General features: G+C 36.5%; 2 protein-coding genes across 4 annotated transcripts in view; both read left to right on the plus strand.

Moving 5' to 3' along the window:
• Nucleotides 1–16333, plus strand: part of LOC121733836 (myosin-8-like) — a 141066-nt gene extending 124733 nt beyond the window's left edge. For 2 of the 3 annotated variants that reach the window (XM_042124213.1, XM_042124215.1), the window contains 16 exons: nucleotides 7511–7882; nucleotides 8687–9196; nucleotides 9341–9447; nucleotides 9788–9920; nucleotides 10249–10353; nucleotides 10572–10687; nucleotides 10852–11062; nucleotides 11274–11396; nucleotides 11603–11689; nucleotides 11916–12152; nucleotides 12444–12629; nucleotides 13353–13874; nucleotides 14556–14726; nucleotides 15151–15219; nucleotides 15613–15699; nucleotides 16068–16333. In XM_042124213.1, coding sequence (XP_041980147.1) covers nucleotides 7511–7882; nucleotides 8687–9196; nucleotides 9341–9447; nucleotides 9788–9920; nucleotides 10249–10353; nucleotides 10572–10687; nucleotides 10852–11062; nucleotides 11274–11396; nucleotides 11603–11689; nucleotides 11916–12152; nucleotides 12444–12629; nucleotides 13353–13874; nucleotides 14556–14726; nucleotides 15151–15219; nucleotides 15613–15669 — 3006 coding nt within the window. In that variant the 3' untranslated portion in view covers nucleotides 15670–15699; nucleotides 16068–16333. The remainder of the gene's footprint in view (nucleotides 1–7510; nucleotides 7883–8686; nucleotides 9197–9340; nucleotides 9448–9787; nucleotides 9921–10248; nucleotides 10354–10571; nucleotides 10688–10851; nucleotides 11063–11273; nucleotides 11397–11602; nucleotides 11690–11915; nucleotides 12153–12443; nucleotides 12630–13352; nucleotides 13875–14555; nucleotides 14727–15150; nucleotides 15220–15612; nucleotides 15700–16067) is intronic. The other variant, XM_042124214.1, reaches the window with a different exon arrangement.
• A 119-nt stretch (nucleotides 16334–16452) lies between these two features.
• On the plus strand, nucleotides 16453–19043 carry LOC121733838. The gene is made up of 2 exons (XM_042124217.1): nucleotides 16453–17146; nucleotides 17682–19043. The coding sequence occupies exons 1-2, from the start codon at nucleotides 16598–16600 to the stop codon at nucleotides 17865–17867; spliced, it is 735 nt and encodes a 244-aa protein (XP_041980151.1). The 5' UTR covers nucleotides 16453–16597; the 3' UTR covers nucleotides 17868–19043.
• Nucleotides 19044–19284: the final 241 nt, after the last annotated feature.

Consider the following 19284-nt stretch of genomic DNA (forward strand, 5'->3'; position numbering starts at 1 on the left):
ATGACTTAAAGTTAAAGGTTTATTTATATCAGTTTTGGTTAAAGTAAAGACTAAATCATATGTCACGTTATTATCTCTTGTCCGTATTTATGAAAGAGAAGGTATGACTTGACAACTAAACTTATCACTTGACCCAGATTACTGCAAGTAGGCTTAAGTCTGCTTAAGGTCTTAAGCATCCAGAATGATGAGTTCATCTTCATCATTAAATTTGCATTTTTACTTGAAATGACGACTTCATCATGCCAAATGATCATTAAAGAACGGGCTTACATTTGAACAAACAATAATTTGAGTGAACCTGACAACACTTTTGCACTACATTTCTCTATCAATTATTCTCTACATAGATCGAAACATAGGCTTTCCTTTGCAGGTATAGTTCAACTCTTCCATTATAGCTTGTATCATGCTAAAGCTTCTACTTGTTTGTTATTATGCCGGAAATAATGCAATACAGTTACACCGCACCATACACCGTCAGTGATGACGTCAGAAGCCATGCTGTGAATACAATATAGATTATAAAGTCCAGTCAGACGAAATGTTTGTGTTTTTAGACGAAGGTGGACTTAAAAGTGTGTTTTTTGTTTATATGTGTATGTTTTTGTATCAGTAGTGCCAAAATTACTGATGCAGTTTAGTTTAATAACATTCGCAATAATATCCCAGTTCGCACTGAGTATACGAATAGCTGGTTATGCAATGCAAGTCTTCAAGTTATAATATTTGACTTTGAATTATTACAAAGCATAATAATAAAAGCTCCCACACCGGTTTCGGTGACGGTGGCCGGTTTCATTGAAACCAGGCCAGCTACGCAGGAGTAATTTTATAGTGCCCAAGTGTGTGCGCAGTACACAAGAGCACTCTCTGTTCCTTTACTCTCATAACCGAGTGGGACGGAAGACCGACACGACCGGCGAGAGATCAGGCGCAGGACCGGCTTTTTACATGCCCATCCGACGCATGGATCATCTTACTTATCAGACAATCAGGTGATCAGCTTGCATTGTCCTAACCAAACTTGGAAATAATATGTTTCCAACGCGGGAATCGAACCCACGACCTCCGAGTCAAGAGCCGCGCTCTATACCACTAGACCACGGAGGCGTTCAAAATTACAAAGCATGATGTCCCTATGACAACCGTATTTACATTTAGTCCATATAGTTAATACAGGGGTCTGTTATATTGAGCCCCAAACGCGTTGAAATCTTTTCTACCGGGCGATTTTTGGGACATCACTTCGTAGTTTTTGGGGCCATTTTGATATTTTAGGACATAGCTACATGAAAAGCGAATATTTTTCTTGTTCTCATTATATAAATTGTATTAAAACTTAGAAACTATATAACATAACTTTACATTATTAATTTTCTAGCTAACCAATTGCCATTAAAACTATATTCGTATAATAGAGCAGTCTACCAACAATAAAGCCATCAGTCAGAGTTGAAAATTGAAACTCTACTCACGACGCAAAGTGGTTTGTTCGTCACCCACGCTTCCTATGTTGTTGACTTTATAACGGTTCGTTTGTCATAGGCCGTTTAAAACTTTACGATCGCTTGGTAAATTTGAAGGGGACATTATGTATCAATGACGTGCAATATCAGCCAATAAGGATTCACCGTCTGATCGCGTTCTACCGATAACGACCCGATTGACCACTGATTTACCAATAACGTAACGTGTACTGGAACGAATTGTCATCAGCAATATTTTCGGACCAATACGATCTGCAAACCTGCAAGAAGAGAGCGTATTAGTTCTTAAAAGGCCGGCAACGCATCTGCAGCTCTTCTAATATTACGAGTGTCCATGGCCCACGATGGGCGACTGTAGTTGCTTTCCATAAGTTGACCCGTTTGCTCGTTTACCCCCTTATTTTATAAAAAAAGCGTATCTCATGCTCCTGCCCGCCCCACTTACTCCTCGCCCCACGGAGCTAATACTAAGCTTATATTGGCTCCGTGCCTCACCCCGCCAAAGAGACCTAAACATCAAACACGTATTCCTTTTCAAGGACCTAAAATCAACAAAAAGTATTAAGAGCGATTTCGATCCGAATCTGATCTGAATCGATATTGACGGATGACATAGAGAAGTACAGTGCTCCCAAAGTGATAATGCGCATAGAAGATTTCGAAATTTTTCGGCAACGGTCGTATTTCCCGAGCGACGGTAGACGATATTGCATTTTCTAATTGCATTGCGTTTAAGATACATGTATTAGTCAAAGTTCGTCGTGATATTCCTGTAGCTTTTGTAACACGGTCATTATTCACGGTCACTCATGCGCATTATCAATTTTACTACTAAGTAGAGTACTGTAAGGTAGCTGAAGCCGGATTTAGTGTGTCTGTGTATTAGTTTGTGTGTATATCATAGGATTAATTCTACGTCTTCTTCGGACATATTTCATGACATATTCGGATCGCATTCAGATTCGACGTAGTGTGAAATCGCTGTAACTCCTAAGTTTTTTTTTTTTTTTTTATGAGATAAGGGGGCAAACGAGCAAACGGTTCACCTGATGGAAAGCAACTTCCGTCGCCCATGGACACTCGCAGCATCAGAAGAGCTGCAGGTGCGTTGCCGGCCTTTTAAGAGGGAATAGGGAAGGGTAGGGATGGGAAGGGAAGGGAATAGGGGAATGGGCCTCCGGTAAACTCACTCACTTGGCGAAACACAGCGCAAGCGCTGTTTCACGCCGGTTTTTTGTGAGAACGTGGTATTTCTCCGGTCGAGCCGGCCCATTCGTGCCGAAGCATGGCTCTCCCACGTATAAATATAAGTACTTGATCAAGTCCTATAAAAAGTGACATTAGAAGCATTGAAACTTTAGAATGCGGTTATATAATTCTAATGCCTAAGTCCTAGAACATAACTATGCCCTGTACAACATGCAAAGGTTCGGCTTAATGTATGTAAAATATTCTAAGAATGCTTCTCGTTTAGAAGGTCGCTAGTTTATATTGAAAGGATAATACAAGGTTGTAATCTTTGTACTGGCGCGTAATATTATTTAAGGATGGGCACTCAATTGCGATCGATCGTTTCGATCCATCGCATATGAATTGCGTTTTGTGGGGTTTTTTTATTCGAATTTTTATTATCTTTCTAAGAAATAAGTGCCTCAATTCTAGGCTTTTAATACGGCATTGAGGTAGCTTCGTTCCTAGATTGCTTTAGTCCGCTTTTTATCAAACTACAAATTGGCATTCATTTCTAATATTAAGTCAAAACAACAACGCGTTTTGATGGTCAAAAGTCAGAACATCAAAAGCTTATTTGGCGTTTCTTTGTATACTGAGGTTACTATTTTGCTGTTTTATAGGAAACTGACTGGATCAAAAAAGAATGAGGCTGCAAAAACATTGCGGCCTCATTCAAAGTACACTTTATATATAATATTAGCGTAGTTTGCGCTAGATCGAAACGATAGATCGCGAATGAGTGGCCGCCCTAAAGGATGCTGCATAATTGTTATCTTGGCTTTGTTAAATGTTTATTTAGCCTCATATTTTTTATCATTATCTTATATGACTAAGATGTATCTTTGCGCAAGATAAAAGTAGTTTTGTAATTTAAGTGAGTCTTAAGAAATTCTTGAGTTACGACTAAAGGTAGTCTTTTCTTAGCTTCAATTATGACATCTTATATATAAAATTCTCGTGTCACAATGTTAGGCCGCGTACTCCTCCGAAACGGCTTTACTGATTTTAACCAAATTTTATATGCATATTCAGTGGGTCTGAGAATCGGCTACTGGGTACTTTTAATATTGATAAGTGCGTTTGTTGAATAAATAATAGTAAATTATTACAACTCGAGACTGACGGCGACCATTGTTTGTGCGACAGGATAGCGATGGACGTTGCCATGGTGACATACTTATTTAGTCACTTCAATAAAATAATACGGGCGAAATACTTTATATGGCAAAGAAACCTTTGCCGGGACAGCTAGACGTAATAATATCTAAGTATTGTTTCTGATAAAAGGTACGCATAGCAATTTATTCCTAGTTATTCTTTATCTTTATACGTGGGAGAGCCATGCTTCGGCACGAATGGGCCGGCTCGACCGGAGAAATACCACGTTCTCACAGAAAACCGGCGTGAAACAGCGCTTGCGCTGTGTTTCGCCGAGTGAGTGAGTTTACCGGAGGCCCAATCCCCTACCCTATTCCCTTTCCTACCCTCCCCTATTCCCTTCCCTTCCCATCCCTACCCTCCCCTATTACCCTATTCCCTATCCAAAGGCCGGCAACGCACCTGCAGCTCTTCTGATGCTGCGAGTGTCCATGGGCGACGGAAGTTGCTTTCCATCAGGTGACCCGTTTGCTCGTTTGCCCCTTATTTCATTAAAAAAAAAAAAAACATTATGTTACCTACTGCATTTTCGTATGTTATAATATTATGTCCTGGGTAGTGGGTACAAGACAGGTACAAGTAGGTATTGTGCATGATGGTAATTCCTAAATTTAGACATTACATACGTAGCGTTTTGTGTAAGTTACAATAAAGTGAATTTTAATTTTGCTCTGGTAGATACCTAAACTATTATTCGCTATTTAATGTTAAACTGGAAACATTAAGTTACCAATATTTATTTATGCTTTGTAATAATAATTGTTCATGAAATGAGAATTAGAATTGGAAGAAAACAACGTACAAAACCCTGCTTCTCTTTTCTTTTAGTATTTTCTTTTAGTTTGTGTATAATAATTAATACCTATCAGCCTGCCTAGCATACGCCAACGAGATATCTCACTCTCGATATAATTAAAAACTACTCTTCTCATAGTGTCTAAATATTGACATTATTTCGACAAAACTCTATGAAAATGTGTTATTTCAATGATAGATCTACGCGAGAAAAAATGTTTGTTATGCTAGGGTCAATAGAGATGAAGAGACAAACCATCAAACATCGAGAAAACATGTGAGAGAGTGTGAGATATAGTGAGAGTGAGATATCTCGTTGGCGTATGCTAGGCAGGCAGGAGAATTATTTGTAGTCAGTATACATAAACTAGAAGAAACCGCTTACAGTATTTACTTTGTTTTACAAATCCCTGAAGCCAAACAAAACGAACCGATATAGTTTTCAAGATCAACGTGTGCTCTACATACAGTTCCGCTGTTCCGGCTTAGTCGGCGTACGATGAAACGCGGCTTCGCTCAATTAATTGTTATTTATTACTTGATTACTCGTTATTTAACAAGCAATTAGATGGGTAAAGTTTGCAGTGAGTAAACAGTACTATGGAATAAATTAACAAAAGACTTATTGCTAACTAATGATGTCCTCAACTTGCGTTTATCTCCCGAGAACCGTAACATTTTCCAGGATAAAAAGTATGTCCTTTCCCGGGATTCAAAGTCTCTCCATACTTTTCACCAAAATCGGTTCAGAGGTTTGGGCGTAACAGACAGACACATAGGCATTTTCGCAATTATATTATTACTAGTTGATGCCCGCAACTCCGTTGCGACAAAATTCGTTTGTCACCCGGGAACCGTGCATTTGTCCAGGATAAATGTGCCGGTTGGTAGCGGGCGACATGAAGCAACCGCATACGGACAACGTGTCGTCGCGACACTACTGGTTTCTATGTATTTCTATGAAATCTCACAGAAAACCGGCGTGAAACAGCGCTTGTGCTGTGTTTCGCCGAGTGAGTGAGTTTACCGGAGGCCCAATACCCTACCCTATTCCCTTCCCTACCCTCCCCTAATCCCTTCCGTTCCCATCCCTACCCTCCCCTATTCCCTCTTAAAAGGCCGGCAATGCACCTGCGGCTCTTCTGATGTTGCGAGTGTCCATGGGCGACGGAAGTTGTTTTCCATCAGGTGACCCGTTTGCTCGTTTGCCCCCTTATCTATAATATAAAAATGAGTCGCTGAATGTGTTGCTAAGCGCAAAACTCGAGAACGGTTGGACCGATTTCGCTAATTATTTTTTTTAAATATTCCTTGAAGTACGAGGATGGTTCTTACGGAGAGAAAAATTCTAAAAAAAAATTTTAATTTCCTGAAAAAGTCTAAAAACAACACTTTTATATTATATAAAATGGATTTTCAATTGTGTTAGTAACGCTAAAACTCGAAAACGGCTGAACGGATTGGGCTAATTTTAGTCTTAAAATATTCGTAGATGTCCAGGGAAGGTTTTAAAGTGACACGAAGTTCACCGGGACAGCTAGTTTCATAAAAAAATACCCTATAGCGACACATTCATAGAAATACATAGAAGTGACGTGTCGCAACGACACGTGGTCTGCTGTAACTTCATGTGGCCGGCTTCCAACTTGTACCTTAAAAGTATTTGTGTGATTTCCCGGGAATCAAAGTAAATCCATACCAAATTTCAGCAAAATCGGTTCAGCGGTTTGGGCGTGAATAGGTAAGTAACACACAGACACATTTTTGCATTTATTAATTTTATTTTGGATTTCATTAAGTGGTCGGACAAAGCATAATTAGTGAACTTATTTGATGACTCACTTTAAAGTTGGTTAGGTTGGTTAGGCACTGAGAGTGGAACGTTAATGACTTAAATGTAATTAATTCAAAATTTTGACATAAGCCCCATACATTATCTGTCAAACTCCTCATTAAATTTAAGGTTAATCATAATTTATTGTCTCTGAGTATGGCGGAAAGTTACCGACTTTAGTTTACCTATACTTCTACCAAATTTGAAAAGAAAGAGGTCAAAATATGTTTTCAACAGATCTCGAAAGTTTTTGTCAATGCTCGTAGGCAGTTCTAAAAGTAGGTAATGCCTTTAGGTACCAATTAAAAAACTAGTTCACATCTAAGTATATAACAAGTCTATATTAGTAACTATAGTAGGTGGATTACCGACCAAAGATAGCATGCGAGCCCACGCGTATCACGTTTTTATACTTTAGTCGACGTGAGGTTACGTAGAACGCACGTAGTCGGAACGTTAAAGTCACGTTAATATCACGTTAAATATTGTGTATTTCTATGTAAATGCGGAATCTGCAATTGTGCTATCTCTATGGATAGAGATGGATCACAATTATTAATGATAATTGATATCCAAAGATGAACGTCTTACAGGTGAGTGTGCTGAGTACTGAGTATGAGTTTGTATCAGTACTAGCCGTGAAGAAGTTAACTAAAATCTGTGTTTAATGTTAAATTTATTCGAAACCATACATATCGTTGTGAGCTTCTTCAGAGAGAGTACCTATATGACGCAAACTTCACTTAGTGTCTGTCGTAACACCAATACAAACACTTTTGAGTTTTTATTCAACATCTTTGTGAGATGGTATTTAATATTTATGCCTGCCCGATGTCTTTGCGAGTAATGTTTTTGAGTTCCAATAGAATCGAGGCGCTTAGCGAGATCAGACAAAAAAACGATACTACTGGCAACGCATCTCTAGTGTTTACCGGTGTCTAGTGACTCGTCTGACGAAATTTTATAGGACATATGACTCAAGTACTTTTTATTTCCCCAGGGTGCTAGGGACAACCTAACAGACTCGGATTCGGGATGCGTTTCCCCCGGCTCTCGCATCAAGGACTCCGCTTCGCCCGAACTCAAACGGATGGACTCCGGGTACAAATCCCCCCATCCAGGCAGCCCCTGCAACCGACGGAAGCATGACGACTTCAAGGAGGACTTCGCTAAAGCCCAGGTCCTCGCGGACATCTTGGACAGCTCGGAGACCAGTGATTCCCTGAAGAGCAATCCAGTGAAGGATCATATAGAGCAGATGATTCTGACGGCGGCGTCAGCGGAGGACAGGAGCTGCCTGGAGCAGGTCCTGATGCTGCTGTACAACTACCAGGCGTTCAGCAGCTCCATCAGCGAGGATGAATGCTATCAGGTAAGGAACTATATCGAGTTCCTAGCTTATATTCCCAAGCTTTAGTTTCCAACTACTTTAGTAATCGTCATCATTGTTCCGAGGAGGAAATGTATTCCCGAAAGCCATTGAGATCGTCGTAATCGATGATATTGTACTTATACAGATATGTTACGTCCATACTATTTTCCGGCTTAAATCTCTTCTGAACAATTTTCAAATTCGAAATTGCAGACATTGACAAATTTGACAGATGAGTGAAACAAAAGATACGAAAAACCATTTACGTAAAAGAGACAGTTTTATTTTGAAACGTCGAATCGTATCGCTGTCTCTTTCTTCGCCTGAGCTATGACGAAAATTCGATTTTTTCCAGATTGTTCGAAAAAATAATTGAAAATGTAAATAATCGAGTAATTTATTGCAATCAAGACATGTGGTAAGAGATTCCATGTGTTTTGTTTACTTTCGAGTCATAATTGGTACATCTTCGATACACGCACGACGTCATTTTCAATTTATTTAGGTAAGACAAGACGCAGCACATTCGTGACTGCGCTCGATGCAGACTAAACAACAGACGGCCCAATTGGGCCGTATTTGAAGCTTCACAACGCGCGCGGTAGTAACATATCTGGTTTGAGTATTTCATCATTGGTCGTAATACTAAAAAGGCAAATTATATTACTATTAGGAAGAAAAAAAAAGAAAATAAATGACACAAATGACCTGACAGTAAATTCTGACACAACTACTTTAGATTTTGGTCACAATAAGATTTTGGTAAATAAATAATTATTCATTTTAAATTTTCAATATTTTCAGGCAAAACCACAAAGGATAAGCGATCTCAGGCTAAAATCAGACGTAGATATACAATCGCACAAACACAAGGCAATCGCAACGGTAACACCGTACCAACAGAAAGGCTTTAAATCTGAATCAGTTGAAAGTCTCTGTGAGGAGCGAAAACCGAGCAATATTCTACAGGAGAGTGGTATATTCGAAGGTGACGAAACGGACTCTAAATACACACAGACAGAACTAAACGACAGTTTCGAGTATACCGGAGAATTAAACACAGAAATCCAACGACTGAATAGTATAAGAGAAAAATTAGAGAAGCAAGGAGTTAGAAATAGAACTCTGAAGGAGGACGGAGATAGTTTAGAATGTAAATGTGTAAAATTGGGTAAGAAACACAAACAGTATTACGAGAGGAGGCTAAAGTTTTTGGAAGGGAAGATATCGATCTACGAAGCGGCACAGGACGTGAAAGAAGCTAAGCTAGCGCAGAGGCTACAGAAGGAGTTCTTATTAGAAAATCGAATACAAGTACGTATTGGTTTGTCACTAGATTTTAGTATCGGTGCTATTATAGAACTACCTTCACAAGTCACAACTTTATTTAATGCTATCCGAACTATTTTGAATTTTGAATTCAATTTTCGATTCTAACAAGCTCTAATACTTTTTCAGGAACTAGAATCTCAATTAGCTGACCTCCAGGATAAGTACGATAGGCTAGAAGAAGATTGTTGTGAGCTTGAAGAAATTGAAAACGACACTCGTCTACATTGGCAACAGTAAGTACTATTTTAGTAGCATCATTGTTCACCATACTTACTTTATTAAACATCTGATTGAATGTTGCTTTTGGTGTACCTAAATCGTCATATACCTTTTAAGTACCATGTGGTACTTCAAAGGTAGAGTAGATATTCTACCATGATTTATTGTGACGATAATATTTTTTGTTTTATTTACGATATTTGAAACTATTAAATATATTATATTATTGACTGAAGAATAGTATGTTTTATAAAGTAAATTGATAATGATTAAGTAAGCCTTATACCACAAGTACTCAATAAAAACAATAATGATAATAATGCAAATATTAATAAGTCAACTAATAATTTGCAGACTGGAAATGGATTACGAGCTGTGTTCGGCGCAGTTAAGAGATATGACGGAGCAGAGGGAATGTTCGAGGGCGCACGCAGAAAGACTCATGGAAGACTTGTCGAATAGGGAGTGTGTGATGAAGGCAAAAGAGGTGAGTTTAAACAGATAAAATTGTTTAAAATAATATAAACGGAAACATAACCGACTTAAAACTTTGAACTTTGAGAATCCTCATCCTCTTTTGAAGTCGGTTAAAAAGTTACTTATTCTAGTAATATAGTAACTTAAAATAAACAAGTGCGTAAAAAACAAAATATTATAATACTTGATATTCCAGCTAATAACATAAAACTTGCAAGTTTAAGTTGTTTTATTGAGTAGTGGCTCAAGCAAACTTTAGTAGTCTTGCTATCTGTGCATAAAGTAAATGGTAAATTATTTAGGTATTTACTTACCATCAAAAACAATTATTTTTTCAGAATGAACTGTTATCTCGAGTAGATCAGTTGGAGAAGGCGGTTCCAGCGCTTATACTTTGGAACGTTCTGCGCACAGTTAAAGCCGATGTGCCTTCGTCGTGTCAGGTAATTATTGCCTAGTTTGCAGCTACAACTTACAAATCTGCGTTTATTTATTTTATTTTATGATTTCAATTTTCAAATAACTTCAAACTGTTTTCTATACACATAAGCCAACTTTAAATTTTATTTTCCTCGCTCTTTTCAGATGTATTTCTAAAATTTAGATTGTATTTATTACTTACAAAGTCAGACTTATTTATATTTTCATTAATGTATTTCAGTATGCAATCGTCAACCACACGGATAAATACTCTAAGCGACCACAAAAGTCCTGCGCTCTGATACCCTATACCTCTCCCAAAGATGTCACACACGATTTACAGCAACAGGTTACTAAGTAAGTATGTCACAAGGACGCACAATAAATAGCGGATATTTTGCTGATCAAATAAAAATAGAGAATTTGGAAATTACTTTTACAAATAAAATATAACAAGATTAATAAAATGGAATAAATTTAGATAAGCTTTAGTAAAACATTGTATTCCATTAAAATTCTAGGTTATTAACAGAGAAAAGAGAAATAGAAGAACACACGGAAGAAATTAAGAAAAAGCTAGAGAAGAGGATCAGGGAGCTAGAAGAAGAACTAGATGTAGCGAAACGGCAGATTACTGTAACCATTGGAGGTGCAGAAGTGAAGAAAGATAGAATAGAAGAGCAGATAGTTGATTTGGAACAGCAGATAAGAAAAGAAAAGGAGAAAGAAGAGGTATTTTTGGATGATTATGCGTATATCGAAAAATATTATAATTTAAATGTTGGCTGGTATTCTTATAAAAATATATTTCAAATTGTGAAATGGCCACAAACTACAAATAATCAAAAAAATCTAGTAGATAATATGTAATAGTATTCTCTCTTATTATTTCTAATAATGACCATGTAGATACTAGATAATAATTAATATTATCGTGTTACAGCAACCAGCCGACCCTGAAACTCTCGGTAAGATCGAAACACTGTTGGCCAGTGAACAAGAGCTAAGAGGAAGAATCTCAGAGCTGGAGAGACGAGAGGCGGCATATTTGGAGATGCTGACTCAGGTACGTTTGAACATGTCCAAAATTGTGATAATGATTATTGTATATCATCTTTATTAAATCTAAAATGTACTGTTTAAGTTTCTAATAGCATTAATATCGAGAGGGGTAGTTACAACAGAAAATATACAAAGTCATGTGTAATAGTTCGAAAATATATTAACTCATGGCAAGATTTGTTTAATTTTTTTTTTTTAAATCTATTTCAGGCCGACGACATGTGGGCAGAGATGGAAGGAGGCTACAAGAAGAGAATAGAGGAAGCGCAAAATACTGAGACTCAGTTGAAGACCAAGGTATGTAAATTTTATCATTAATTGAATTTATAATCAAAATCATGTAATTAAAATCGCCTTACGCATGCTTTTGATTTTCTTAAGAAACCTCTAAAGAAAATTCGACTATTTTTAGCTTTGATACACTTTTAAAATACTTATAGAATACTTTGTTTTTGCCAAAATGAAAGGGACATCAAAAAACAAAATATCTAAATACATATCAAAGACGAAGTTATTGTTGTAGGTGAAGACCCTAGAATCGGAGAGGGACCAATGGAAGAAATGCCTAGAACCTCTGAAGAAGAAGCTACGTGAGGTGGAAGAATCGGAGTCAGGGATGAGGATAGCACTGGAGAAAGCGGAGAGAGACGCGACTACCCTGAAAAAGCAGAACGCTAACCTGACGGTTATGTTCGGGAAGGCCGATGCTGATGCCAGGAAATCGGAAGCGGCTTTCAAGACGCTGGAGAGTAAATTTAAAGTAAGTGCATTAAAATAAATAGTTAGTCTTAGTTGACTTGTATGTAATAGAAGTAAAATCAGCAATACACGATAACCTTTAGGAACGCTATTCTATTGTATATCATACTCATTTAACCTATAGGATAGTAAAAAAAAGCACACATTAGTAAATAGATGCTTTCGGTTAAAATCGTATTTATGACTTATTTAAATTAAGACGTTATAGATATATTGAACAACAGTAAATAAATTGAAAGAAATATTTATTTCATAATATTCAATATTATAAATAGCGATGTTATGATTACAGAAGGAGATAGAACAACTGAGGAAGATGAACAAACAGCTGGATCAAGATCTGAAGTCGCACCGTGAGATTTCGAGAAAGAGCGAAGTGAGTTTCGTGGCGGACCTAGATTGTATCAGGAAAGAACTAACAAGAGCGTGTAAGAACAATCAGGAGTTGGAGGTCACTAACAGTGAATTGAAGGAGGAGGTATGTATAACAGAGGGCTTATTAATACGGTGGCTTGGTGATTGTTTGATTATCGTTTAGAGCTATTTTACCATTAATAGGACCATTCTGTTGAAAACATAAAGGCCATTAATAAAATACGTAAACGTATAATGACTCTAAACGAAATACTGATGGTTTTGAAAATACGTTTGATTAGAATGATTTTTTTGTCATTTACTACTTTCCTCTAGCAAAAATCTTAAATTTGTTTCATTTTTATTGTATTTTAAGTTTGTATGCATGTAAAATTAAAAACGTGACGTGTTTTCTTAACTTCAGTAATAAGTTACATAACCTTGAGTGTTTTAAAATAAAAATCCTATTTATTGCTTGATTCTGTTTAAAGCTTATAATAGCACGGCACCTTGCGTTTGTGTTTTTTATATGGGAACTGATTCATTTCATTTTGATTGCTGGAATCGTGAAGAGATTGAAATTTGAATCTAGCAATAACGATTAAATGGAAATACCGCAAGTTGCACTGAATTTTGAACTTATATTTTAAGCTGCACATTCTGCACATTTTCCACCCAAGCGAATATTCGCGGCAATAAATCGCTTATTAACAAAATGCTTTATGTGATGTGTCTAACAATATAACAATTAACAACGCATGAACGGTTTTCAATCTTACAAGAGCACGGTACGTGGAGTGTAAATAGCACAAACCAACCAACCACCTAAGGAGAAGTGTGTTCTCAGGTTGAATCTCTGGAAAAGCAGCTTGCGATAACACAGAAAGCGCTGAACCAATGCAAGAGGAAATGTGACGATATGGTGAAGACTATGAGTCACGAGCTGTCAATAAAGACAGAGGAATTGGAGGAACTAAGAAGCGAAACCATGAGGCAGTCCTTCCATTCGAGAGTGGATCTCAAACCAGAGAGAACGGAATACGTAGACGAGGGTTACTCCATATACACAGCGGTACCAAAGAAGACTGATTACAGCAGGATGCATCACAGCATGAGTTACATCACGGAATCCCGTTGTTCCTGTCCAGCCATGAGGAACCAGCTAGTCAGCCAGCTGATTGAAGATCTATTCGATAGGATCCATAACACCGTCGATGAGGATCTAACTGCGCTGTGCAAGGACATCTCCCTAGTGAAAGGTCATGTTACTGAAGAGGCTAAAGCGAAAATAACGAATTATCTGCTAATGGCGATATCGAAGGAGCTCGTTAGATCCATAGGTGACGCTGATGCTAAGACTGACAGTGAGGTGAGTCTGTTATGTATTAACAATGTTGACTAATGCGATGAGGTAAAGGGTTAACATTGCTCGAAATTAACTAAGTTAGGCAATAATACTGAATTGAGTATTAAGATATTGTTACGTTCTAGAGTTAAGTAAAAGTAACAATATTTAGTTACAGCTCTTAGGGAAGTGTTGGTGATAAAATTCCAAAGTAGTAGGAATTATCTCACTAACACATCCCTAAGAATGCCAGCCCGTAAACTATTCTTTCATATGAGGGAGTGAGATTGTTCTTTTACGTGCTAGAATCTCGCAGAAAAAGTACTTTATAATAAATAACAACACCAAATTTCGATAGTCGTTTCAGTAGATTTGGAGCTATCCGATGCAAACAATCAATTATATATATATATATATATATATATATATATATATATATATATATATATATATATATATATATATATATATATATATATATATATATATATATATATATATATATATATATATATATATATATATATATATATATATATATATATATATATATATATATATAAAACTTTAAGAACTAGACCATAACAAAATAGATTGAACCAGATGACTGCGACATATAGGCTACCTTCATAAATTTAAGAACTACTATTAGTTTAATTTAATAACTACTTTTTAATAATTTTCATACATCACCGACTATCCCAGGAGTGGCGCGTATCAGCGGCGTGCGCTGCCGCGCGCTGCGGTGCGAGCCCGGGCAACGCGGGTGTAGTGCGCGGGGCGGCGCGGCTGGCGAGTGTAAGCGCAGCATGCGCTGCCGCGCGCCTCGCTGCCGCCGCACCTGCTCTGCAGCCACACGTGAAGCTGTGTCAGGAAGTAAGTTTATTACATCTGCTGTGTCTTCAGCATTGTTAATTTCCTTCTTACCATGATTAAAATTGACCTTAACAACGACATAGATATCATTTTTATTTATGATTTGTGATTCACAAGACGTCACATCCCAATTCCCAACACAATCTGCTGTGATGTCAATCTTATAGGCTACATTGCTCTTTTGCGTTTTATTCTCGAAGTACGTCTACGCAATAAATCTTGTTCGTGTGGAATCATTACTGTACAAATTGCTACAACAGGGCACTGTGCAGCGTTAATGTTGCTACAACGCACCGTAACGCAACGAAACAATGTGGTTTCGTTCTATTGTGCGTCATGACAAACGACTTACAATTATGGTTTTTTTTCGTTATTAGCTTGGATCGAATTTTAAAATGTTTATTATAATAAATTTTTTTTTCAGGAAGTTCTTGAGCACGGCGACGTTAAGATAATGGAGGAGCAGTTAGCTAATGCGATTGAGAGTATTGTTGTGAGTATTCATTCGCTTGCCATTTATTTACTTATATGAATGAACACGAAAAGACCGCGAAAAAAAGCGATAGCAAGAAATGCAAACTAACACAACGCCTATTTGGAGTAAAAGGCAGATAATCTAAGAAAACGATGTAGCGATGCTGGCACATGTTTAATTAAAATGGTTACTATCAACCGTTCTTTTGCGGTTACGTCAATTGGATTAACGTAAACCACGCTTACTTGTGGAAACGAGATAGCGATGAATAAAACAGATTGTAGCATAGACATATAGCATTATAGGTTTATGGATTGTAGTTTCGACAATGATAGGATTATTTTGATGAATGAATTTCCTTTACCTTGATACCTTACCAATATTTTGATGAATGAATTACCTTTGTTACAGAATTGTCCATCTTGTGCGTTGGGCACAAATGCGATAGTATGGAGCACAGACGTGTAGCGTCTGCAGAGTGCAGCAATAGTAGTATATGTAAGTATCACTTGAATATGTAGACTATGTAGATCATTTTTGATTCTTTAATTTTGAGCCTCGGTAAAATTATATTATAGCTAAGAATCATTATGTAACTCTTAAGGATACTGGCGATATAATTAATTTTAGGTTTTTCTCTACAGAATATTTTCGAATGTGAGATTGAATATTGTTTTTGTTTACATCGGAGTAACAGCTTTAACTAAAGATTATTTTAAACTTACTTAATAGTTAAGATATTTTTTATAAATAGTTAAGATAATTTTATAAAATGACTTCTTCTTTTTAAACAATTAAGTTATAATATCTATGTTTAGCTGTTAGCATAATAGCTTAATATTAATTTTCATGTTTGTTTGTTTCAGCGTACCTCCACCGACCTCTAGCTGGTGCCTTCGTAGTAGTAGAATGTATATTGTATCATACAGTAGGGTAACATAAGCGAAATATCGAACAAATGTACCTTCTAATCGACTAAGCGAACTTTAATTTCTAATTTATATTTTCCGTGCCAATCGTGTTTGTATATAATATTTTGTCGAACGATTTTATTTTTGACTAATTCTCGTGTCACAAATCTAGATCTTTATGTTTTACGATCATGTAATTGATTAAAATGAATATTTAATTATTAAGTTATTTTATTTTACACCCTCAAGGTATCTTCATTTAAAAAATATATTTGTCTTCTCCAATGTCTTCTTATCATTGACAAAATATGTCAATCAGATTGACATTTCAAATTCTGAATATGGTGCTGAAAATACTCCAAATTACAAAGTGGATTACAGTTAGCACTATGCTAGTTATTTTCAATAGCCTATATCATCTAAATAATATCTTCTCAGGTACGAAAAAGCAAGAAAAGTCCTAGAAAGTTGCCAAGGATTTTAAAATGAACACTACGGAGAATGTTCTACCTCTTTCCTGCTCATGTTCAAACTGTGACTGGAATCTTTGCACCATGAAAACTAAATTGAGTAAAGACATCTTAATCTGTTGCTGTGGTGAAAACCCTAGATCCAAACAGCTTGTTTATACTTGCACCACTGGATCTAAAAAAGCAACTATCAAACCCATAAAAGCATCAGAAACTTGTTGTCAACCTAAAGATGTAAAAAAATCTGGTTATGAAAAAGATGATAAAAAAGGTGGAAAGACCGAAAAGAAGAAAAATCTAAAAATGTTTGAAAAAGACAAGATTGATAAGCAAGAAAAGAAAAAGTCGCTCAAAAGTGAAAAAGTTGATTGTATCTGTAAGGGTACCAAAGAAAAGCACAGCATATTCGGTACCAAAGCTAAAGCCGAAGTTAAGAAAAGCGACCTATATAGTAAAATTGAGGAAATATATAAGATATGTTGCTGTGAACTATGTAACTGTCCTTCCCCGCCTACGCCACAAGAAAAATCTAGTAGTGATGAAGATGAACGTAAAGCACAAAAGGTTTGCCTATGTTTTGACAACCATAAGGAAGTTTCTGAAAGAAATAAAGATGATGCAGCATGTGAATGTGCCATGAAGTCTGAAACATTTAAACCCTGTCTTTGCGATGCCATTAATAAGAGGAGGGAAAGTACGACGCCTATACAATTATTGCCTCCGTCTTCGTGTGGACAAAACTTGGTCGATAAACAGTCTGGTACGATCAGCCCAAAGCCTGGAAAGCCAGGCTTAAACAGCCCAAGAACTTCAAAAGATGGTTTATCTAGTTCAAAACCTGATAAACAACCCAAAGAACTTAAGAATATGTCTCCCAAACCATCTTGCGGCCAAGCTAATAGTTCATGCAATGCAAAGCAAGAAAAAGAAGTCAAAATAATATTGCCTTCGCAAAAAGAAAAAAATCAACCTGAATCAGGTAAGGATCAATATCATGATGATCACAAAGAAGTTGATACAGAAGTCAAAAGTAGTGATTTTCCAATTTGTGACTGCGCGACACCTGTTGAGTCTTTAAGTTTGATCTGTTCATGTGCAGATAGCGACATTTCAGAAGATGGATTTCCTACATGTGCCTGTCAGCCCGATGATAAAAAAGAAGAAGAATGTCCATGCGATCCTGGCGAGATGCCTACAACAAACTCTGATGAGATTACAGGTACCGAGGAAGGCATGTGCGAATGTACTACATGTGAGTGTATCGATTGTTCGAATTCACGTATAAAGGCCGAAACTAAATACAAAGCAAAAGGTGGAACCAGAAAAACATGTAAATGTACAAACTGTTTAATGAGTACATGTCGCAAAGATAACAAGAACTGTATATGTAAAAGAAAAAGAACTGATCCGAGCAAACAAAGAAAACATTCTCCACAAACAAAGAAGTATGACATTCATAGAACGTTACTTTGTGAGAATTTACCATTCAATAGAACAGCCAGTGAAAAAATCTGTAAAGCAGATAGACTATCTGCGCCTTGCTTATTTAAAGATAATAATCGTAAAGGCAGGCTGTGTGACTGTTATTTATGTAAAAATAATATCCATGAATATGAGAATATTCTCGGAGCAGTAGATCATTGTAAGTGTTCACCTTGTGAATGCCAGTTTTGCAACAAAAGTGATAACACAGGTTTAGGAAAAAATAAAGCCTGTCGATGCGCAAAATGCGAATGTATATCCTGTTCTAATTTTTGCGATTATCGTAAGCAAGACACCGATGGTACCAATAATAAAAGTCTGAAATATTCACGAGATAAGGCAAAATCAGACTGTAATGATATTTTATATGAAAATTTAACGTTGTTGAAAAGAGGTGAAATTTTATCAAATTTTAAAACCGATAAAGAACAACTTGTCAATGATCAACTAAGATTTGGACTAAACAAAGACTTGCCGTTGCCCTATGTAGTTATTGATGAAAAAATTCAAGTGATCAATATGAATGAAAATAAATTAGTATCTAAAAACTCAGTGAAGAAAAATAGTAAAGAGAAAATAAAGGCACATAAAAATGTAACTACAAAAAGAGGAAGTAATAAAAATAGTAAGGAATGTATTAATTTTCTAATACCTACTAACAGTGGATTTATTAAAAGGTTGACGTTACTTGAACCGGAAAGAATGGAATCAAAAATAACGAACAAAGAGGAGACAGTGCGAAATGTTAAAATATACGTTCAATTAAAAAATATTAGCGACAACGTCGACGAATACATAAAACATTTGCAAAATCTCTTAGAAAAGTCCAAAAAAGACAATGAGAATTTCGAAAGCGTAGTAAAGAAAATAAAAAACGAAACAGTACCAAGAGTTTTAGAGTTAATGAAAAAGGAAAATTTCAAGAATCGAAGAATGCAACTACAGCAATAAATTTTAAAATAAAAGTGCCTGAGAGAATGATAATAGTTGTTTCATTTAATGAAGTAATTTTATTAGAGGCCCTGCGCTTAGCGAGGTCAGGCAAAAAAAGCTAAATTCTATTCACTAAACACATTCTTCGCAAGTCCTCTCTGGTGGAAACGCAGCCTCATGCCTGGTTTCTAAGGTTTGTCTGAAGTTTATTTATCTACTAGCGCTTTTAATTGGTTAACGTCAATGCTGTTGAATAGATGCCCTTTGGCTAAAATATTAATCAGCAC

The sequence above is a fragment of the Aricia agestis genome, chromosome 14, assembly GCF_905147365.1.
Source record: "Aricia agestis chromosome 14, ilAriAges1.1, whole genome shotgun sequence".
Classification (NCBI taxonomy): domain Eukaryota; kingdom Metazoa; phylum Arthropoda; class Insecta; order Lepidoptera; family Lycaenidae; genus Aricia; species Aricia agestis.